Source organism: Culex pipiens, chromosome 2 (genome assembly GCF_016801865.2).
Source record: "Culex pipiens pallens isolate TS chromosome 2, TS_CPP_V2, whole genome shotgun sequence".
NCBI classification, from domain to species: Eukaryota; Metazoa; Arthropoda; class Insecta; order Diptera; family Culicidae; genus Culex; species Culex pipiens.
In genome coordinates, this window is record NC_068938.1 from 170,663,987 (window position 1) to 170,688,020 (window position 24,034).

Below are 24,034 nucleotides of genomic sequence, written 5' to 3' on the forward strand. Positions count from 1 at the left end.
CCCAAACATGCTAAACATGATTTTGAACGCAGGGAAATGCATTTTAAATTAAACTTAAATTTCCATTGAAATTTCGAAGCTTTTTGAAAAAAAAATTTGCCAACTTCGAAGGAGGAAAGACAAAAAATTTACATAAAATTTGTACCCGGCTTATTTAGTTTCTTTAGTTTCTTTTTTTTTGTATTTTAAGTTAATACAACTAAAGCAACCAAGAAGGCGTATGGCTTTCGGTATGGTTTTTGAAGGAATCGAATCAACAATTCGATATAAATAATAATATTGATTCGTCTCTATAAGCCTACTCACTGGTTCACTAGCAGCAAAAGCACCACCAAAATTGCAATCACCAACCTCCCTTCATCAGGAGATCCCTTCCGTGGCCACCTTCTCCCCTTTCACCTCCTTTTCGCTCACTTTCCGCCTCACGTACACCATCTCGACGGCCCACATAGCCAACGTGACCATGGTGAACACGTTAATAAAGAGGATACTTTTCGAGTAACTTCCGGACAGATCCCGGATGAGGCCCACCAGCGGTCCGATCGTCATCAGGATGATCCCGTTGGTCATCATCTGGATGCTGGAAGCGGCCGGGAGTCGCTTGATCGGGATGTAGCTCGGGATAACGAGTCCCATGTACACCGTCCGGACGCCCTTGGCCACGCCGAGGAAGAACGCCACGACGAGCATTTCGGTGTAGTTGCGGGCGAGCAGGATGCTGAACCGGGTCACGATCAGCATGGTGAGCGCGATCATGTACATGACGCGTGGCTTCAGCTTGAGGAAATCGCCAACGAAGGGGGAAATGAATCGGAACAGCAGGTCGGTCATGGCTAGCGTCGACATGACCGAGGCGATCTGTTCCGTTTGGTAGCCCAGGTCGTTCAGGATGAACGGTGTTAGGAGCGAGAAGTTGATCTCGGCAAACACGGCGATTGACATGCCCAGCATCATGTTAACGTAGATTTTGTCCTTGAGCAGGGTCAGATCGAAGATCGAGACCAGCTTCTGGAGGAAGGTTTGCTTACTGCTACTGGGAGGTACTTTTTTGGGACTGTCGACCTGGCTGAGGTCAAACGTGGTCGTCTTTGGCGAGGTAGGTCGAACTGCGTCCGGTGAGTTCCGGATAATCGACGGAAGACGCGACTGATCGTCGCTGACAACCTTTGACTGTGGAATCGTCTGCAGCTGAATCGGCATCGAGCGGGTTCCTCGCTCGTCAAATATCCGCACCGAGCTGGCGAGGTGAACCGAGTCTTCACTCTCGAACCACCGTTTCCCAGTGGTCGGCGGCGAAGTTGTTGCACTGAGCGTCCTTACCCTCTTCTTGGGCGCTTCACCCACAGCGACGTCCATTGTGTTGCGGCGATCTTTTTCCGCTTCGCCAAAAAGTGCTAATGAACTCTCCAAGTTGACACTCTCGACCGACCCGGACTGGAACCACCGTTTTGATTCCGGATGCTGCTGCTTTCCCAGTGGTGACGATTCCAACGCCTTCTGGGAGTACGTTTTGTAGGTCAGCATCTCGGCCATCGAGGGCCGACGCTGAGCGACAGTCAGCACTTCACTTTTAGCACGTGCCAGCTGAAGCAGTGTGGGAGGAATGACCTGCAGCGAGTCCCGGTGGCGGGGCTGGGTCGTCTGCTCGAAGCCGTAGATGCTCTGCGCGTCGATGTTGTAATTGTCCATAAAGTTTTGCCGCTCAAGATAGTCGTCCTCGTTGTCCGAGTCCAGCTCCCAACGACTCTCAGCTTTGGGGTTGAGCGCTGAAAGATGATGGAATCAAAGACTTCATCTTCGTTCAAAATTACGTTGTATTACTCACCATCAACCACAGAGTACGCCTCCTCCAGTGCTGACTTCTCCACCGGAATCTGCACCGGCTTAGCGATCATCGGAGGCGTCACCGGTTTGGCCGGCGACTTTGACGGCTCGACCACCGGTACCATGTGCCGTTTGACCGGTTGCAGTAGGAGGGCGGCCACCATAATGTGCGTGGCCAGCGCTCCGATGATGAGCAAACAGTTGCGCGAGCCGTACCGCGAGACCAACAGGGACACCAGCTGGGGCAGCAAGATTGGCCCCAGACCCGTGATGGTCATCGCGATGCCGGCCGCCTTGTTCCGCCGGGCCACAAAGTATGTGTTGAGGGCCAGCGAAAAGGACGAGTTGCAGAAGCCCATTCCGAGAGCTGGAAGAGAAAGGTTCTTTTTTATTGTTTCAGAACTAAAAAAAAATACTTAAATCAACTCACAAGCAATAATACTGTACGTGATGATGAAGTGGGTGAACGTCTCGGCACTGGACGTGAGCATAAGTCCCAGCGAGAACATGGTTCCGCCGAGGAAGGCCACCCGCCGGAAGCCGTAGCTGCGCAGCAGGGGTCCGTTAAAGAGACCGAACGTCATGCCGACGGCCGAGGCTAGGTTGATGATGAGCGAAGCGTCCGTGGCGGAGATGTTGATCTGCAGGAAGGTGTCCTTGAAGATGAGGCCAAAGCTTTGCAGCACGGGGATGATCATGATCTGCGGGAAGAGTGTAAAAACGGTTGCATTTCACTTATGTTCAGAATTAATAATTTTAAACATATTTTTTTATCAATTTCATACTGTATCTAGGCAGTTCTCTAGAATTTGGCAAAAAAAAAGTCCTGATTAGAATTTTTGTATTTTTTTTATTATTTGTAAGACACATAGTCCATCGCAACATAGAATATGTCCAAATGAACCATCTATATATATAAAAAATTTCGACGGTTTTGTTCGAACGCGAATCAGTTCAATACGGAGCGTCGGATCGAGGTGCTCTTTGTTGCGTTGGGTTCGTATAAGCCCAAGGAAGGTTTATACGCTAACTAATTGACACTTTGGCCACTCTGGAACCGATTCCGGAAAATCTGCAGATTGTATGGGAAAAGTCACGTAAAATCAAATTTTGATCACAGGAGGCTGAATTAGGGCAGGACGAAGTTTGCCGGGTAAGGCTTGTTTAGCATAATTATCGTTGATTAGTCATAGCCATTTTTAAGTTGAATTATTCAACAAGTTTTTTTTTTTTTTTTGGAAATAGTGTTCATCTTAGTCCATGAGGGTGACAATAAAAAAAACCTCAGCGATATCTCCTGATTCGATTCCTTAGGCAAAAATAAGTCAATCTAGAGTTTTTTTTAAGAAGTTTCTATAAACTATTGTCTTTCATATGTTTATGCTGCCGCTCTAATCTGGTCCATCCCATATGTAAAAAGTGAATGCTGAGATAACGCTGTGAGAAACCCAAAAAAAGTTTCACCATTTTTCCCGTTCTAATCTAAATATTTCTATATAATTATTTATACTGTTATTTCAATATCAGTCTTAAAAACGCAAGTACCATAAATTTGATTAAAAAAATTCACAATTTGGAGGTAAATTTGAGAAATTTACAGCAAGAGACCAACTTGACTTTGTTTGTCCATAAATAAAGGCAAGTCAGTTATGATATCAAGGTAGGCTTGAACATTTACAACACAGTGTTTCAACATGGTTCAACTGTCATTTCCAGGTTTGTTTTGGTAGTTTTCTAAGTGAATAATTATTAAAAAAAATGTTTATTTCAGATTTATTTGCTTTAAATAATGTATTTTAAAATGTGATCTGCAACGACACCAGGAAATTGGAAATATATTACAGAGGCAAATTCTCAACTGCTAAGCTCTTGAAAATAATTTTAAAAACTACGCTTATCGTTGGTGGAGTCTCTCCCAGAACCAGGATCAAACTTATTCATTCAAGAAAAAATATAACTAATTTTATGGTTAATAACGGTATGTATTTTATATTTTCTATCCGTAGTTGTACTTTTCAAAAGAAAAAAGTCACTAAAGGTTTAGAGTATCTTGTTTTTAAATCTTCAACTATTTCTTCAGGAATGAACAATAAATGATATTTTCAAGTTATACGTACTATTAAAAACATACTCTGTAGATTTCAAATAATTTCGAAGCCATTTAAACGATTTGCGAGACATTTCGATATGAGGAACTGACTTGCCTTTATTTTGCATATGGGACAGCACGAAAGTCATATTTATTTTGGATTTTTTAGAACAAACACTACTATTTTATTCAATAGGCTAAAAGTACATGTAAAATTAATACTTTTGTCAAGTTTATCTCAATTTTGACAAAAATACATATGGGACGGACTAGATTAGAGCGGCAGTATAGCACTTATTCAAAAAAAAAACTCTACAAATGTGAAATTTTTCAGCGAAATCGATTAAGATTTAAGGGTCGTTTTTATCGTTGAAGTCGGTAAAAAAATCTTCTCTTTTCTACTCAATTGACCCTCAATTTTAAATCGATGATGCATATCTTGAAAACCATTGTTCAGATTTTTAATGACAAAACATGTTTTAGATTTTTCAAGTCACGATTTACATTTAAAAAGGGACAAATTAAATGATTAATCCCTTTTGAAATGTAAGTCGTGATTTCAAAAATTTGCTCTCGAAATTGAGAAAATTTCACACAAGTTGAATTTTTCCACACTAGTATCGAAAAGTAACATTTTTCAATACTTTTGCTTTGAACGGTGAATTTACTAAACACATGAATGTTTGACATAAAATCACGCATAAAATTCAATTCAAGAAGCGTTTTGCAGAATTGCAAAAAATGTTATAAGCTACTCGCTGCAAAACTTATTTTTTTCAGCACTCGTCGTATTTCTACCACGGTTACGACACGACTGTCATCCACATACAAAGAAAGTGAAGTCAAAATCAAACCAAGATCGAACCAAGTTTCTAGCGCGTGGCATTTGAAAAGGTCGTATGCGCATCGGACATAAATTACATAAATAAAAACTTTTTCCGTTTTTTTTTTTTAGAAAGATTTATGTTTAATCTTAAATTTGAACTAGGGGAACAGCATATAATTCCATCGAGAACCTACTGTTGGCATATCAGCACTCTGAAATTCAGTTATAGCAAGTTTAAAGCATTTTCAATAGAAATTTAGTAAGTATTCTGAAAGCGTAATTCATTTTAATACAACGAACAGGAAATATCAAACAATTTATTTTTATTTTGTTTCAAGGAAACTGAAGCTATTCAGTTTTTAGCTCAGTTCAGTATGTTGTGTTGTTTTTCTTGAATGCCCAAGTAGAACTTTGTTTTATTGATCTAATAAATTTTAAATGTAAAAAAATAACGTAATGCTTGTAACTAACTCGCATATATATGCAAAAAAGCAAAAACCAAGGTAGAAACTAACAAAAAACATAATTTGAGAAAAAAATGTATTAAATTCATAAAACCTTTTCAAAAACCATACGTAAACAATATTGACAGCGCCTCTGGTGGGGACTTCAGGAATCTGCATGCGTGTCAGATCCCTGATTTATACAACTCGGTAAACCTCGTTGGATAAATGTACAACTCATGCTGAAAAAACTTCTTTTTGCAACTTGTTGCATAAACTATTATTTCATCTCAGCAACCCGACCTTAGTCCCCTTTGTCCAAAAAAGCAAACTGTAGAGATTTTTCTCAGCTCTTCGTAGAAAAAACTAAGGAAAAATCGGTCTAATATTCGGCACAATGAAAGAAAGACTCTTTCCTGGCATGTTGCGGAGTATACTGAAAGCAACTTTTTTATGAAGATTGTTTTTCGATTTATAGGATAATTTCTTTTAAAAAAAGTCCCTAAAAAATCGATGGATTCATGTTGACATACATTAAATTTGTTATGTATGTTTTTATCATTTTCCCTGATTTTTTTCAAAATTCGATACTATTTTTATTGTTAACCAGCATTTTAACATCAAAGCAGTTCTCTCAGATTTCGGTCATTCGATTTTATTTTTGTATTTTTTAATCCGACTGAAACGTTTTTGGTGCCTTCGGTATGCCCAATAAGCCATTTTGCATCATAAGTTTATCCATATAATTTTCCATACAAATTTGGCAGCTGTACATACAAAAATGATGTATGAAAATTCAAAAATCTGAATCTTTTGATCGATTTGGTGTCTTCGGCAAAAATGTAGGTGAGCAGTTCTCTAGGATTTCGGTCATTCGATTTTTTTTGTATTTTTTAATCCGACTGAAACTTTTTTGGTGCCTTCGGTATGCCCAAAGAAGCCATTTTGCATCATTAGTTTGTCCATATAATTTTCCATACAAATTCGGCAGCTGTCCATACAAAAATGATGTATGAAAATTCAAAAATCTGTATCTTTTGAAGGAATTTTTTGATCGATTTGGTGTCTTCGGCAAAGTTGTAGGTATGGATACGGACTACACTGGAAAAAAATAATACACGGTAAAAAAAATTTGGTGATTTTTTTATTTAACTTTTTATCACTAAAACTTGATTTACAAAAAAACACTATTTTTAATTTTTTTTATTTTTTGATATGTTTTAGAAGGCATAAAATGCCAACTTTTCAGAAATTTCCAGGTTGTGCAAAAAATCACTGACCGAGTTATGAATTTTTTAATCAATACTGATTTTTTCAAAAAATCGAAATTTTGGTCGTAAAAATTTTTCAACTTCATTTTTCGATGTAAAATCAAATTTGCAATCAAAAAGTACTTTACTGAAATTTTGATAAAGTGCACCGTTTTCAAGTTATAGCCATATTTAAGTGACTTTTTTGAAAATAGTCGCAGTTTTTCATTTTTTTAAATTAGTGCACATGTTTGCCCAGTTTTGAAAAAAATATTTTTGAAAAGCTGAGAAAATTCTCTATATTTTGCTTGTTTGGACTTTGTTGATAAGACCTTTAGTTGCTGAGATATTGCAATGCAAAGGTTTAAAAACAGGAAAATTGATGTTTTCTAAGTTTCACCCAAACAACCCACCATTTTCTATCGTCAATATCTCAGCAACTAATGGTCCGATTTTCAATGTTAATATATGAAACATTTGTGAAATTTTCCGATCTCTTCGAAAAAAATATTTTTGGAATTTTCAAATCAAGACTAACATTTCACAAAGGCCAAACATTCAATATTACGCCCTTTTAAAATGTTTGTCTTGATTTGAAAATTCCAAAAATATTTTTTTCGAAAAGATCGGAAAATTTCACAATTGTTTCATATATTAACATTGAAAATCGGACCATTAGTTGCTGAGATATTGACGATAGAAAATGGTGGGTTGTTTGGGTGAAACTTAGAAAACATCAATTTTCCTGTTTTTAAACCTTTGCATTGCAATATCTCAGCAACTAAAGGTCGTATCAACATAGTCCGAATAAGCAAAATATAGAGAATTTTCTCAGCTTTTCAAAAATATTTTTTTCAAAACTGGGCAAACATGTGCACTAATTTAAAAAAATGAAAAACTGCGACTATTTTCAAAAAAGTCACTTAAATATGGCTATAACTTGAAAACGGTGCACTTTATCAAAATTTTAGTAAAGTACTTTTTGATTGCAAATTTGATTTTACATCGAAAAATGAAGTTGAAAATTTTTTACGACCAAAATTTCGATTTTTTGAAAAAATCAGTATTGATTAAAAAATTCATAACTCGGTCAGTGATTTTTTGCACAACCTGGAAATTTCTGAAAAGTTGGCATTTTATGTCTTCTAAAACATATCAAAAAATAAAAAAAATTAAAAATAGTGTTTTTTTGTAAATCAAGTTTTAGTGATAAAAAGTTAAATAAAAAAATCACCAAATTTTTTTTACCGTGTATTATTTTTTTCCAGTGTAGTCCGTATCCATACCTACAACTTTGCCGAAGACACCAAATCGATCAAAAAATTCCTTCAAAAGATACAGATTTTTGAATTTTCATACATCATTTTTGTATGGACAGCTGCCGAATTTGTATGGAAAATTATATGGACAAACTAATGATGCAAAATGGCTTCTTTGGGCATACCGAAGGCACCAAAAAAGTTTCAGCCGGATTAAAAAATACAAAAATTAAAATTGAAGAAAAAAGACCGATTTCGTAGAGAATTGCTCAGGTATGGATATGGACTACACTGAAAAAATGATACAAAGTAAAAAAAATGGCGATTTTTTATTTAACTTTTTGACACTAAAACTTGATTTGCAATAAAAAAAACACTATTTTTATGTTTTTTTTTTTCTTTTTTTTATATGTTTTAGAGGACATCAAAAGCCAACTTTTCAGAAATTTCCAGGTTGTGCAAAAAAACTTTGACCGAGTTATGAATTTTTGAATCAATACTGTTTTTTCAAAAAATCGAAATATTGGTCGCACAAATTTTTTGATGTAACATCAAATTTGCAATCAAAAAGTACTTCAGTGAAATTTTGATAAAGTGCATCGTTTTCAAGTTAAGGCCAGTTTTTGGTAACTTTTTTGAAAATAGTCGCAGTTTATCACTTTTAAAAATAAGTGCACATGTTCACCCACTTTTGAAAAAAATATTTTTGAAAAGCTGAGAAAATTCTCTATATTTTGCTTTTTTGAACTTTGTTGATAAGACCTTTATTGCTGAGATATTGCCATGCAAAGGTTTAAAAACAGGGAAATTGATGTTTTCTAAGTCCCACCCAAACAACACACCATTTTCCAATGTCGATATCTCAGCAACTAATGGTCCGATTTTCAATGTTAAAATGTGAAACATTCGTAAAATTTTCCGATCTTTTCGAAAAAAATATTTTCATAATTTAAAGACTAGCATTTCAAATGGGTCAAATATTCAATATTACGCTCTTTAGTACTTTTTGATTGCAAATTTGATTTTACATCGAAAAATGAAGTTGAAATTTTTTTTAAAATTCTAAAAAAGAGACCGATTTCGTAGAGAACTGCTCATCAATACAATCATCTATGTAGGCAGTGTTCATTATGTGAAAAGGAATTAAATTCAGATTTTTTTTATTTCACGAAATCGGGTAAATCTTAGCCTATTTTAAACCAAACCTGATACTTTTTTTTGGGAAACTTGTTCAAAAAGCTGTTCTGAAAACGAAATTCTAGCCCAAAAGTTGCCGATTATTTTATTTAAAATAATGGAAGGGATAAAGATGGAAAAAATCGAGTTTGTTCTATAAAAAGGCATTTTAAAGAATACTTAAGTTTTTTTATAAGTTTAGGCTCTAATGACCTATAACTTTGCGCAATACATTAAATCGATTAGAAAATCTCTTTTCGAGGTACAGAGTTTCAAATGTTTTCATAGCAATTTTCTATGGGAAACCCCTAGATTTTTATGGAGAGTTGTATGAAGGAACAAAAAATTGATTATTTGTATAAAAGCAATCGAGGGATAAAGTTTAATACAATTAAAAAAATACAATTGAAAATTGATTTGCGAAATCCTAGACAATTGCTCATATTATAAGGCTAGTAAAAATTATTTAATTTTTTGTAGCTCGGTTTAAAAATATTGCAGCAAAAAGTATCAAAAAATCTTTAAAGTGGACAGTTAGGCAGTTGCAATGTTTTCTCTAAGTTTATTTCCCTTAATTGCATTAATGTCCCATATGCATATTCATCGCTTTTTAGTTAGTTAGATAGTTATGCAATTTGGTTAAAAAACGAGTGCCTTTTCAGAAAAACACTTTGTTCTAGAAATCAGGAGGAAATACAGTTTTAACTTAACGAAAACTTAACACGTAGCCTGGCACGTAGTGTGGGACAAACCTCAAGTGCGTTTATCTCAAACAGCGGCAGTTTATGTTCCTTAAAATATTTCACAACAGCAAATAAAATTGTGCATCGTCATCGGCACGTTCAAATAAAACCATTTATGTTACTCGCGAGATTACCCTTTACAACGTTGTACTTTTAGTCACTCAAGCTAGATTTATGGCACACCTAACACGCGGCCAAACAAGAAAAAGATCACACGTTAGTGTGTTTGTCTTTTCTGTCTGTGGAAAATCTCATGCTCTTATCAGTCAACCAGGTGCTGCCCAACAACCTGCCGTTGACGTCGGTTTGGGAATTCAAATTATCTGTAGGGTAGATGTGCTTATAGTTGATCTACTCTCAACAGAAAATAATGGTTCAAAGACGTTAAAATATCAGTCTGCAAATGATATGATTGTGCTTGTCTAGATTGAAAAAAATGACCATGTTAAGTGAAATATTTAGTTATTAATTCTTCTTCGTAAACATGTGTTCAACTCTGTTATAAATAGTCAAAAGGAGTCGGCACGGGTTTTCCCGCTAAAACCACCTGTCACTATCATTGCCCCTTCTCGTTATCAGTAGCAAACACGACCCTGAATGGGTTTAGGATATTGCCTCGCGCGCGGAATGATTTGTTTGCTGTTTAAATTTGATGGTCAAATATTTACGGAAGTTTCTGAAAAAAGTTAGGCCTTCGCAAAAAGCTTGAATTTGAAAAAAAAACCTTTTTTATGTATAATCTAATAAACAAAATATTTGGTTGATTGGGTAGTAAACAAAAGGTAGAAGTGGAACCTTAGATACTCAAAAGTGTATTTTATAGCAGAGTTTAAAAATAGCTTGCGATAGAATTTCGCACTGTCAAATCAAACACAATAAAGGGCTATTTTGTCCAAATCATTTATCTCAAACTCGTGTCAATGACGCGCACAATTCAGATGATTAGACCACCTGAACATGGAAGAGATCGACCTTATCTATACGACTTCTACTCACGTTGGCCAACCCGTACGCAAACACCACCATCCATCCCCAGCCTCCGTCCGGGGGTCGCAGCTGGGCCGCCGCCGTAGCCGGTTCCGACGCTACCATCGTCTAGGTCCTCCTGGCCGCAGTCACGTAGGCACTACTGTTTTCTACGGCGCTACTTGACACCCGCCTCAAGAAGTCACACAACAGCTGATAATATCTCCTTTCCGCGTCGTACATCCATTCCAGAGCACATCCACAATCACTGCTGCATCACAAGCTCAACGACATCTCTCAGTCTAAACGCAATTTTATCAGGTGTTATCAGTTTAGTTCCACCAACACCACTTCGGACCAATAAATTTGTTTAATACGGAGCTCGTCCAAATTCTACAGCTCAACCAGCTGGCACCGCACTGGATTGATATTCCCCGATTATGTAAACTAGGCGCACTTGACGCGGTTTAAATTGTGTGTCCCTTTTTTTCGATTAACTTTACGTTTTCTGGAAATGGGGTCAACCAACCGTAGCTGTGACTAAACCGTGACTAAGCGGCTCTTCAGCAGAATCTCGCTGAACAATGCACAGAGTAGTGCATGCTGGCCTCAGCATAAAATTTCATAAACCCAAATTAACATATTTCACACAAACAAAGAGCCTAAACGCGAACAAAAAAAACCCTCCAAAACACACAAATTGTCAACCGACCGGCCCCTTAGTCTAAGCTGAACTGAGCGGCGCGCGCATGCTCTCTTGCTGTGAATCGAATTTCGCTTAGTGCAGCCAAAATCACGCGCGCACTATCTGCTGAACCCCTGGAAGAGAGGCAAGAGAGAAGAGAGGCGCTGGCGAACGTCGAATGGGAAGTGATGCAGTTGATTCCAGTTTGGTTAACTAAGAAAGTGCGATTGCTGATTCCACGATTCTGTGAATGAAAAAAAAAGGAAATAAATTAGATTCTAAAGCGACAAGTTATGTTAAGGGATATTGAGGCCGTTGCAAATATGTTTATGTCAAACCCATTTGGCATAATGGACATTTGGCATAACGGGTTTTCAAGAAGGACGTTTGGCATAATGGACGTTTGGCATAATTGGTCCAATACATCAGGGACGTTTGGCATAATGGACATTTGGCATAATGGACGTTTGGCATAACTCGTTCAAAAACCATCCAGGACGTTTGGTATAATGGACGTTGGGCATAATTATTACTAGATTTTATTTTTGTTTCTGTACTTCTGTTTTTACTTCTGTTTTTGTACTTCTCATTTTCACGAATGAAAATGTATTGTTTATTTGCCTTTTTTATGCAATTTTCAGAGATTACAGTCATCCCACATATTCGGAACACCCACAAATTCGGAACACTTTGTGGTAATTTGTCAATAACATGCCAAATGCAGCTTTTCTGTCGACCCTACTATTTGTAGGACTTTCATTTGGACGTTCTCTTGCTATTTCACTGGTAAAAGTAGTACTTTTTAAACAAAAACCTCATTTCAAGATAATTTTATCCAGAGCATCAAAACATTGCCTCCAAATTGCCTGTTTCATAATTGTGGGATGTTATTGTGCCTCCCACAATTGTGGAACACCTGAATTTAACTGATATTTTTACAAAAAAAGTTATCAGACCATTCATAAAATATAACTAAGAATGAGTTTCGTTGGTTTCAGTGCCTGAAGTCATTATTTTTTAAAAATTATGTACTCATGGAGAGAACCAAAGTTTGTTTACATCCGTAAGAAAAAACTGTTCCGAATTTGTGGATTTCAAGGGTCAAAGTTTTTCTTCAAAAACTTGATATAAAAGTTAAAATTTGCAGTTGTTCGATACAGCATTCGAAAGATCGCAAGAAAAGCTTTCAAATGAAGGTAAATGCGAATCATTAAGTTCAATCATTGATTTTCTATGATTTTTTGATCATTGGTCGATCTGTAAACTGTTCCGAATATGAGGGATGACTGTACTATGAGTTTTTTTTTTTGAAAAATTAGGTATCTCTTTATTTTTTCAACAACTGTAAATTGTTTCCTTTTTGAATAATTCACAATAAATCTTTTTAATGAAATTTTGATATTTTTATTGAAAATTTAGTTTAAAGAAGGAAGTATCTCTTGTTAGCTTTACATTTTCCCCTTTCAATATAATCAGCAATAATATTTTTTGAATAAAATGTTCCCTTTTATATGAAATTCAACTTAATGATGAAAAAACCTCTTCAAATTTTCGACAATTGAGCTGTTATAATGCATTTTTTCCTTCTTTTGATCATAATTTAACTTGAAGAAGGAAAAATCTCTAAATAAATCCACATTTTTCCCTTCTTTTTTTCGAATTCAATCTAAAGAAAACCCAGAACTGGGTAGCACTCGTCCGACACGAGAGTAGCGGTAAGATTTACAGATACAGAGAACACAGTTCTAGATGACCGAGAGAATTATGCCCTCGAGTCCATTTCAAGAAAAAGTTCATCCTTCAAAACAAAAAGTGTTGTCTACGGGAATTGAACCAGGGACCTTTAATAAACTGCCTTGGTCACAACAGCTTGGTGACACAAGAGTAGTCAGATGTCGATGTATGACCCATCTTGAAGATTTACTGTTATAATTAATTAATGAAATTTATTGTTTTGCAGATTTCGATTTTACTTTTCATTAAATGTTTTGGAATTAAATTTTTTTATGAAATTTTCCCATATTTCATATACAACTTTAGAAGGGAAATTCTCTTATCGATGTTCTCTTTAAACATTTCTATCATTTTTGCACATTTTTTCTCTGTTGCCTTATTTTTTGCAATAAAGTTGTTTATGCAATTTTCCCTTCTTGTATTTATTTAAAACTGATCTTAAAGAAGAGAAAATTGTTTAAAAAATTAATTGCTAATTAAATTTATTTTTTGAATAGAGGTTGAAGAAAAACATAAAAATAATGCGATTGTCAAACATTTGAAGAGTGGCAAAATGTGAATCTTTTCCTTCTATAAGTTTAATTTTATATAACAGAAGGGAAAATTTCATAAACAAAGGCAATTGTCAAGTATTCTAAACGTTTTTTTGTTGAGATTTTCACTTCTAAAAGTTGAATTTAAAATAAGAGAAGGGAAAATTTCATAACAACTCATTTGTTTAAAGAAAGAAAAATGAACATCCCTTATTAAGGTTGAATATTAAAGAAGGGAAAATTGCATAAAGAACAATAATTGCAAAATATTGAAAAAAACAAAAACTGCACATCTTTTGAGAGATTTTACCTTCTTTTAGTTTTAAAATTAAAGAAGAGAAAATTGCTTTAAAAATATCAATTGAATTTCTTTAGGTTGAATTCAAAAAAGGAGGGAAAAGGGAAAATAGTGTAAAATCTTTATTGCAAAATATTTAAAGACTGGCAAAACTTACATCAGATGTTTCTTTGTTAGTTGAATTTAAAATAAAAGAAAGAAAAATGTAATACAAAAAATAAGCTGCAAATTATTTCAAAAGGAGAAAAATCTTAATTTTTTATAGACACTTCTTAAAAAGAATTTTAAATAATTTTATGAAAAAAATGCATTATAAAGCTTTTAAAGAAAAACTATCTGTTTAGAAAATAGGAAAAAAGCTACGAGTTTTTATTCTTTTCAAAAAAATTATACTAATTTAACAAAACAAAAAAAGCTAGCAATAATTATGCCAAACGTCCATTATGCCAAATGTCCCTTAAGCCAAACGTCCTTGATAGTTTTTGAACGAGTTATGCCAAACGTCCATTATGCCAAATGTCCATTATGCCAAACGTCCCTGATGTTTTGGACCAATTAGGCCAAACGTCCATTATGCCAAACGTCCTTCTTCAAAACCCGTTATGCCAAATGTCCATTATGCCAAATGGGGTACACCCCTTTTTTAAATTGTTTTATGATTGGTTTCTTAAATAAATAAATAAAAATCTGGTGTTGCAAATAAGATTCATAAATCTTGATTTAAAGAATGAAAAACAAAGGTAACTTTCAAAAAAGTTAAAAAAAAAATATACAGCCATTCCCCACGAAAACAGCATGGTTCGAAAAAAAAGTTCTCCGATCGGGCTCAAAATTTTTCTGGGAGTTCCTTGGCCGAAATAATTCGAGGGATATGTACTTCAAAAAATGTTTGCAACGGTCTTAATGTTTTTTTTTTTTTTTTTTTTGAGTGAGCAAAAACCTAGAGCAGCCATATTTTATTCAGAACATGAAATGATCAAGAATTCGAGACCCATTTTTCGATATCTTGTGACAGTTAAAACCCTCAAACCAGGGGTGCCCAACCTTTCTTTCTTCTTCTTTCTCCCAGATCTTATTTTTCTGAAGCAGTGGTGGGCCGGTACTAATATTTAAAAAGAGTTGAAAAAGTAAACAAACTTTTTTAAATTGTTTTATGATTGGTTTCTTAAATAAATAAAAAAAATCTGGTGTTGCAAATAAGATTCATAAATCTTGATTTAAAGCAGGGCTGTGGAGTCGGAGTCAGAGTCGGAGCCGGAGTCGGTGGAGTCGGGTCTTTTTGGAGACCTGGAGTCGGAGTCGGAGTCGGAGTCGTCAAAACTCGGACAGCTGGAGTCGGAGTCGGAGCCGGAGTCGGCTAAATTTTATGAGCTAGAGTCGGAGTCGGAGTCGGAGCCGAAGATTTCTGATAAGCCGGAGTCGGAGTCGGAGCCGGAGTTATCTTAAATTCATGAAAAAAATATGTTTTTTTTATTGTTCAGTATTTCCTATATAACAGTTTAATTTACAAATCAACTTATATTTTAATTGATTTATCAGATGCCATTATGTTTTTGAAGCTTTTTATTGTGATTGAAAAGCTCTAATTGGGTTATTACACTATAATCACTTAATGATAACCTCTTATCCAAGTATGTAGTACACAGCTAAAAAAGTAGTAATCCAGCTGCGTGTAAAATACCTGGGTGTAAAATAAATATTGCATTATTTTTTGCAATTTTATGTGATATTACACCCTGAAATATGTAGCCCATCAGTATGGAAAACGTACTTGACCGAAATGTCAAGCTCAAATATGCGTTTATCCTTACAGCCTTCCATCGGTCTGATGGCCGAGTGGGCTAAGGCGCCAGTCCTTACTGTTGGTGCTGGGTTTGAATCACGTCGGTTGCAACTTTTTTTTGTTTTTGCAAAAATTGTACATGCAGTGTGTAATATTAAGTGTTTATTTTGACGAAGGTGATGTGCATGCATTTGCATGCGATTTTACCATCGGATTTTTTGCTGTGTATCATAATTCAAAAAATAATGAAAAAAATATTGGTTATGTAGTCAGACTACATTTATGTGCCCTTTCAATTCAAATTTGATCAAATTTTATCTAGTTATTTCTGAAAAAAGTACACACAAAGTCATCTTTTACCCCGATAGCGAATGTCTTAGATGTTTTAAGTTAAATCATTTTTTAGGAAAAAATTACGAGGTACATAAACAGATTATAAACTGTTTTTCCAGATCGAAAAAGTGTCACTGACAGTTAAACTTTTGTAACAAATAATCAACGATAATAACAATCTCTTACTTGAAACCCAACATGCGCATTTTGTTTATAACTGAGTACAAGAAATCAAAGTGTTGCATTTAAAATAATTGAAACTAACAAAAAATGTCAAAAGAAGTTGCAACAAATTTGAAATAATCATTGATTGTTGATGTTGATGTTGATTTTAGGTAAACTATTTTGATATCGTTGCAAGTTATCGTTGAACAAATCTCAAGAATTCAGTACAAAAATGAACTAATAAAAACATGTATAGAACAAAATATAGGATTTAAATTTATTTTTCAATTGTTATAAATAAAAAAAACGGAATCAAAATATTATCAACTGGGACGAATTTTCTCAAACTGTATGTCTCACGCCAATATATGCAAATCAATGTACCTTAAAAAATGAAATATTAGTGACCTAGAAAATATTTTACTTGTGGATATTTGTTTTTTATTATATTTTAAGTTTTCTCATATATTTTGATGGAGGCGAAACATCATCCATAAAGCTTCGTTTAAGGTAAAGATTCTTGAAGTATCGTGCACCTCCCTTTTAAAGTATATAAAATTTTAAAATTAAAATAAATTTATAATTTCCAGGTTAAAATATTGTCCATGTCACAGATATTTGAAAAGGACATCTTAAGCGTCCTTTCCACGAAGAAATTGTTTAGATACATTGATTTGCAACAATAATCTCCTTCAGCCATGGCGTGATGACCATGTACGTCTTAATAAAAAAACAAAAAAAAGTTTCGTTTGAAATTGTCATTTAAAAAACAAGGTGCCTGTCACTGTGCTTCTTACAAATGTCAGCCTGAAAGTGAGGAAATTGAATTTTAATGTTCAATAGGTCATTAAGGCCAGGTTTCTTTTAGTTATTCATTTAAAAATAACAATTTAATATTTAAATTTATTAGCTTTGAAAAAAATATTTTCAAATTTGAGGTTAAGCAAATAAATCCAAATTTACTCACAAAACTGTTCTTCTCAAAATGCCTCTAAAACTGAAGATATTTTTTGATTTCTGTTTCCATAACGTATAATACTTGTAACCTAGAAACTTTTTTACCGTTTATTTGCTTTACTTTACTTTTACTTAACTTATTTTTCTTGAGAAAAACATGACGCTTAGAGAATATTTAAATAATCCTATTTATCAATGTTTTAAAAATAATCAACCAATAATAGTTAACTAACTTTTGAAACATATAAAAGATGTGGAGTTGGAGTCGGAGTCGGAGCACACCATTTGTTAAAAGCTGGAGTCGGAGTCGGAGTCGGAGTCGGCTAGAGTTGGTAGGCCGGAGTCGGAGTCGGAGTCGGAGCCAACCATTTGTTCAAAGCCGGAGCCGGAGTTGGAGTCGGAGTCAGCTAGTCTGATAAAGCCGGAGTCGGAGTCGGAGTCGGAGTCGTTTGAAATATGACCCGACTCCGCAGCCCTGATTTAAAGAATGAAAAACAAAGATAACTTTCAAAAAAGTTAAAAAAAAATATATACAGCCATTTCCCACGAAAACAGCATGGTTCGAAAAAAAAGTTCTCCGATCGGGCTCAAAATTTTTCTGGGAGTTCCTTGGCCGAAATAACTCGACCAGTATTTTTTCGTTTGGCCATTAGGGTGACCTACGCCGTGTTAGGGTGGTCCAAAAAATTGCAATTTTCGTCGATTTTCTCAAAAACCACTTTTTTCAAAAAATCGTATCTCCGCGTCCTTTCATCCGATTTCAGCTGTTTAAGACGCAAAAGAAAGGTGATTAGTTTGGCTATTTAAGAAAAATAGTAAGAAGTTTTAAAAATCTAGCTTAACATATGAAAAGGTCGTATGAAAACTTAAAATGCTGTTTTGAAGGTCTCGGGACCAAAAAGCCTATGTCTGAAAATATTTTTATCGGATTCCTCGGAAAATTTCACAAAACATATCAAAACATGGTGAAGTAATGTTTTCGATACTCTGAGATACGATTTTTTTAAAATGAAAACTGAGTTCTTCAACGCGCCACGCGCAAAAATGGGAAAATGACGAAAACGGGAAAAAATCTACTTTTTTCACTAAAACTGCGATAACTTGAAAATTTCAGCGATGACCTATACATGTAAGGGTACCAAAAGTTGCGTATTTCAATTACTTTTTTTCGAATCATGCTGTTTTCTTGGGAAATTGCTGTATAGTTATTGTTTTTGATGATTGCAATTAAATACCTTGATACATTTTTTTTATGAAAAAAAATAAATAAATTGTCAATGGTCGTTGCTTTTTTTTCATTTAAATTTCCTCAACACTAGAATATTTAAATAATCAATGAGACATGATAAAATTTATTCAAACGAAATTTGGATTCGAATATCCTTTCATAAAAATAACTTTTTGCTTTGTTGTGCACCTTTAATCAAATATTTAAAAAATATTTTAAAATTATTTTAAACACACTCAAAATTGTAAAAAATATATTTTTAATCATTTTCAATTCGTTTTTTTCGAAATTTAAAGTTTATGAAAAAACATATTTTTTGCTCCCTAATTTCTTGCATCGTTTTGAGACATTTAATAAATATTTTTAAAATATTCGCAGCGATCTATTTTCAACATTTATCTTTGTTTTTTAAAGATTTTTTTCAAAAAAAAAACTATGTCACTGAAAAGTTTTTCTGGGAAAATACTTTAGTTTTTGATTACCTTTTTATTTAAAAAATAGAAAACTGTTAAAAAAAACTTCGATGTGAAAGAAATTTAAATTTAGTGTCTTTTAGTACAACAACAACCCAAGTTTTTTCATCAATTTCACAACCCTACGAAATTGTTAATTTTTTTTTCTTGCAACATTTTTCAGTTTAAAAATATCAATATAGAAATTATAAGAATTAAATTGAAACATGAAGAATGTTGTTATAATATGATAAAATTTGATCTCAAGCCTTTTGTTTTTAATTCAGACAATCAATTTACATATTGAATAATTCATGAACAAAGGGCCGGTCATAGAACTATTTTGAAAAGCCGTCGCGGGCCGTTAAAATGGCTTCACGGACCGGACGTTGGACAGGCCTGCCCTAAACTAAATTGTGTGCTTTTAAAAGTGTTTTTTCGAAAAAATTCTGCAAATTTTACTATGGAAAAATTCGGCAAGTCTAATTTTTGGCACCATGAAAGAAGGGCTCTTTCCCGACATTCTTCCAGGTCCACCGAAATATTTCGTCGGAGAGTCTAGAGCAGGGGTGACCAAATTATGGCCCGCGGGCCAAGCGTGGCCCGCGAGGTGATTTTTTGTGGCCATCGGACCCATTTTGAATGATAATGTAAATTGGCCCTTTGATCATTTGTATAATGATTTATTTATATTTTTTTAAAATGAATGTTTATTCAAAACCATTTTATGCATTTTTTTTATTTTTGTTGATCCAAAACTAATGGTTTATCAATATTGTGATCTTTTTTATACGATACAAATATTATATTATAGTTTAACATATTGTGATCCTTTTTATACGATACAAATATTATATTATAATTTTAATGTGAGTGAAAATATTTAGTGAAATTCAAGAAAACATTCATCAAACATTTCCGGAAATGATTTATGAAACGTTCAAATCTGACTTACTTTGTACTTAGAATCCTTTTTTCCTCCTTAGGATTCAAACTCATAAAAGTTGGATAACGAATAACGAAACAAATGCTTGGCTACGATCTGATTCAGGCAGACAAATTATTGTTAAAATCGAAGGAATGAGGCTGCTGTCTTGCAAAATGTTCGACAATGCACCGCACTTTTTTTTTGTTTATATTGAATGTTAATTGTTAATTTTTTGCTTTTATTTTGCGCTCACATAAACTTTTATAAATATTTGCAGAGGACTAATAGTGGGACAGTAATTTTGCAACGATTTTTCATTTGTAACACTTAATTTAAAGATAAACACATTTTTATCAGATTTTATGTCACTATTTCCAATAGAATACATGCAATTTCCATAAATACACAAGCACATTCAACTTATTCCCATTTTTTAACAGAACTATTAAAACAAAAATACTGATTAAAACTGTAATTTTTTGTTTTGCATTATTTTCAAATAGCAAAAATTTTCAAAATATAACAGAGATTTTAATGATCTTTAACTTATTGATGTAATTTTTAGTAATTTAAATTAAAATTACGATTTTATTGTTATATAATATTATATTGTTTCCTTTATATAATACAATATTGATTCTTTGCAGTTTATGTTTTAAAATTGGAATTTGGCTCATTCTCTATTTTTGACATTTTTAGGAGCGGCCGTGGCTGACTGGTTACGGTGTTCGCTTTCTAAGCGAATGGTCCTGGGTTCGATTCCCATCTGCTCCCAACGAGAAAGTATAGGAAATATTAATCTTGAAACTCTGAACATGAACGAAAAATCAAAGTCGCCCGAGTCGGGGTTCGATCCCCCATCCTTTGGATTGGTAAGCAAAAATGCTAACCACTAGGCCATCACGGCTTGGTGAGCGACGTCTGGAATTAGGAATACTGTTACTATCAAACTATATACGCGCTGGGTCCTTGTCCATTTGACAAGGGTTCGGAAGTTCTAAATAACGTTTGAACCCGATTGGTGCAAACGTTCTTCAGGGCGGGGCTTGTCGATAAAAGCTGAGGGACCTCGCGCTCGGCTAGCCAGCGTAGAAATGGGTCACCGAAGCTCGGCAGAGCTAACACCTTCCAAATGCCTATGCGAGTTATTTGCATGTATAGAATGTAGATCTAAAAATACATGGAAACAACTCAATTTGTAAGAAGCGACCGCGTGGTCCCGTTTGGTTGGTTGCACACACACACACACATTCTCTATTTTTGACAATTTTACACCAAAATCATTGAATATCTCAAATTAAACCAAACCATTGCCGAGAAACAGCTCTCAAAAAAAATCTCAGGGTTCCCAAAGTATATTTCTAAAAAATAATGTATTTTTGACCTAAATTTTTTTTAATAGCCGGTTTCATAAAAAAACAGTTAAGCTAGTTTTCGGACAAAAAAATAGAGTTCAAAAATCGATGTGCAATAAAAGCCGATCTTGGATTATTTCGCCATCAAAACTCATCCAAAATAACAGACCACCTATCACAAAGAGCAAACCACCATCATCATCATCAGCAGCAGGGGCTATTCAGGTGACTCTGCTGATAAGAATCGACACACTGCGGCCCCGATGGTGGTGGCGGCGTGCGCGATAGGCATGTTTGTAAAATAGAGCCAGTTCAACGGATTAAATATGTGGCAGAAGTTTGTCAGCAAAATCGAAGCCGTAGAGTGTGCGGGGGAACTAATTTATTGTTTTTAGCTGCTGTTTGAACATCTTGGAAATAGGAATCCTGCTGTGAAAATACTACTTTTAAAACATTTAAAATATTAAAAAATACAGAAAAACACAAAAAATACTGCAGAGTTCCAGACTAAGCCAATAAATACGAAAAAAGACAAAATTTTATCAAAGCAAAAACAACTGGGAAAGATTTGCTTCCTCAGACAGCGAAAAACCTTTGGAACTGTAACACGTAATGAATCACGCGGGCAAACGGAACCAGAGTTTATCAGACTTCCTTGAACTTTGTGTGTGACGCTTGAGGATGATTTGTTTTGACCGATTCGATAAAACTGATAAAACCGCACTCACGTGAGCCTTGCATTGATAAGCATTTAAAAAAAATGAAATATATTTATTGAAAAGATAAACATTAAGTTTGTAATAAAATGTAACTTTTTAAACAAAATTATTAGACAATTTAACAAACATATTCATTTCATTACACTCAAAGTTCAAGCTAATCTGTTGAAAGAAAACAACAATACATAAAATTGAATAGATACATATTTTCAGAAAATCTGGTAACCCTAAAAATGTATTGTTGACAAACATTCATTCTGCCCATATAAAGGAATAAGTAGAGAAGCGATATAATTTCTGTAAAAACAACAAACATTTCATCGCCAAGATTTAGTTTGAATATTTTCTAGATTTTACTTACCTGAGCAGCATTCACTTAATGCAAAACAACTTTCGTAGCCATTCATATTTTCTATTACGCAAAATATGGATGCTAATAATAGTAGCACAGCAAATATTTCTCAATTACGATGAAATTTAAAACAGAGTAGAAAAATCACAATGTATTCACTGGTTTAAGTATAAATCACAGTCACGTTAGTCTCGTTTAATTTATAAAATTGTCAAAAACAGTTCAGCGAGGCGGAAAAATGGCAAAAAAATATTCACACAGCAACAAGAACGGTCACAATAACACCGTTCATTCAACCACAGCTGCTCAATCCGACTCAATTTCATTCAAGCGCACTTTTGACAGCTGCCGCTGTGAGGTTTGACGTCCATACGAATGATACAGTTATGTTGCACGCCAGTGTGTTTGTGTTTAAATGGGGCGGTATTTTGCTGCATGCGCGCTTGTTCATTGAGGGAAGTCTCTGTCATTGGTGAAACGGTTTCGTGTCGCGCAACAGAAACTTTGGGTGAAATATTTCATCGTATTTCAGTGGACACTGAGGAAAATTATTTTTATTTTTCATTAAATATTTGGATGAGGATAACGTGCATATATATAAAATATATAAAAATCTATAAAACAAACATGGTTATGAGAGATCGACTGTTGATATTCTTTTCCACGTAGCAAGATTGTTTAAACAACATTACATAACATTAAACATTAAAATTGTACTTTATAGCTTATGGCCTATCTACAATCACTTAGCTTAGAATAGTTAAGTAAAGTAAAACTTAGAAAATGTACACTACTTACGGCCGTCATCCACAATCAACTTAGAAAATTTGCTGGGCTGATATACGTTGCTATGCAGTTGTTTGTTTACCTTTGATATGGAAACGTCAACTTACCGTAGATTTTGAAATTTTCCAAACCATACGTCAAGTTTCTAATTTTATTCCTTTTCATTGTAGAAGATCAGATTCATTTCCATTGATTCAAACTCCTAAGCTAAGTGAAATTTTCTAAGTAAGTGATTGTAGATAGGCCATTACAAACGAACCTTTTTTTAAGGCAGTAGAATTTTCTGGTTGTTCATCGACATATATTAATCATATTGAGGTAGAATCAGCACTCGAAATCATTTTTTTCTGATGAAGCTGAAATGAACAAAAGCTAGAATACTGTGATATCTCGAGTGATATCCAGAACTCATCTTGAAGATGATGTAGGATCGATCGACTATGACTTTTTCAATTGGATACTAAAACCCTATGTAAATTTTTATGTACAACAATAAAAAAAACACGATTAAAAACCATTCCTGGTCACTTTTTTTCATTTTAATGCAAAAAAATTACAAGACAACATTTTTTCGATGGATTAACTATGATCCCCTTAGAACGAGCTGGACCTTTTCTGTCAAGAAGGGCCATGAAGTGAATTTTAAAAAAAATTAAAAATCCATAATAAAGCCTTTGCGGTCGTTCAAAGGGTCATTGTACTCAGAAAAATAAGCTCTATTATAGAGCAAAAACAAATAATGTAACTCAAATATAGTTCGAATTACTAGCTCTTTGTACAGTTTAATTTTAGAACCCAATTGTACAAAGAGCTAGTAATTCGAACTTTATTTGAGTTACATTATTTGTTTTGTTATTTGAACTGAATAATTTCATACTAAATTGGGAGCATTTACTGAAAACACCTTTATTTTAAATATTACTAATTTAATATATTCTTTGGAAAAAATCTAAATTTGAAGTCCAATTTTTGAAAAAAAAAAAAATAAGGCAAAGGTATTACAAAATGTTTTTTATATCATCACATGGATTTGTCAAAAATTTGCAAAATATCAATGAATGTTCATGTATTCATTGATATTTTGCAAATTTGTGACAAATCCATGTGATGTGATTACCATATTATTATACTAGTTTTAAATTTGATTTTT

The 24,034-nt window shown here is 34.1% G+C and overlaps 2 protein-coding genes across 3 annotated transcripts in view; both read right to left on the minus strand.

The window, feature by feature from the left end:
• The window catches only part of LOC120428057 (prolow-density lipoprotein receptor-related protein 1), a 497,901-nt gene that overhangs the window by 282,049 nt on the left and 191,818 nt on the right, over positions 1-24,034 (minus strand). The gene's annotated exons all lie outside the window — the stretch shown is intronic.
• LOC120426862 (uncharacterized) lies at positions 261-22,414 on the minus strand. The gene is made up of 5 exons (XM_039591666.2): positions 22,108-22,414; positions 10,607-11,505; positions 2,255-2,525; positions 1,826-2,191; positions 261-1,766 (listed from the first exon to the last, which is right to left on the minus strand). The coding sequence occupies exons 2-5, from the start codon at positions 10,700-10,702 to the stop codon at positions 361-363; spliced, it is 2,139 nt and encodes a 712-aa protein (XP_039447600.1). The 5' UTR covers positions 10,703-11,505; positions 22,108-22,414; the 3' UTR covers positions 261-360.

Bases quoted from the DNA above. Each gene is read 5' to 3' on its own strand.
- LOC120426862 (XM_039591666.2), bottom strand. From the start codon at position 10,702: ATGGTAGCGTCGGAACCGGCTACGGCGGCGGCCCAGCTGCGACCCCCG. The intron at 2,526-10,606 runs GTGAGTAGAAGT...CTCTTCCCGCAG, and splicing joins TTGCGTACGGGTTGGCCAAC to ATCATGATCATCCCCGTGCT. The intron at 2,192-2,254 runs GTGAGTTGATTT...TTTCTCTTCCAG, and splicing joins CACGTACAGTATTATTGCTT to CTCTCGGAATGGGCTTCTGC.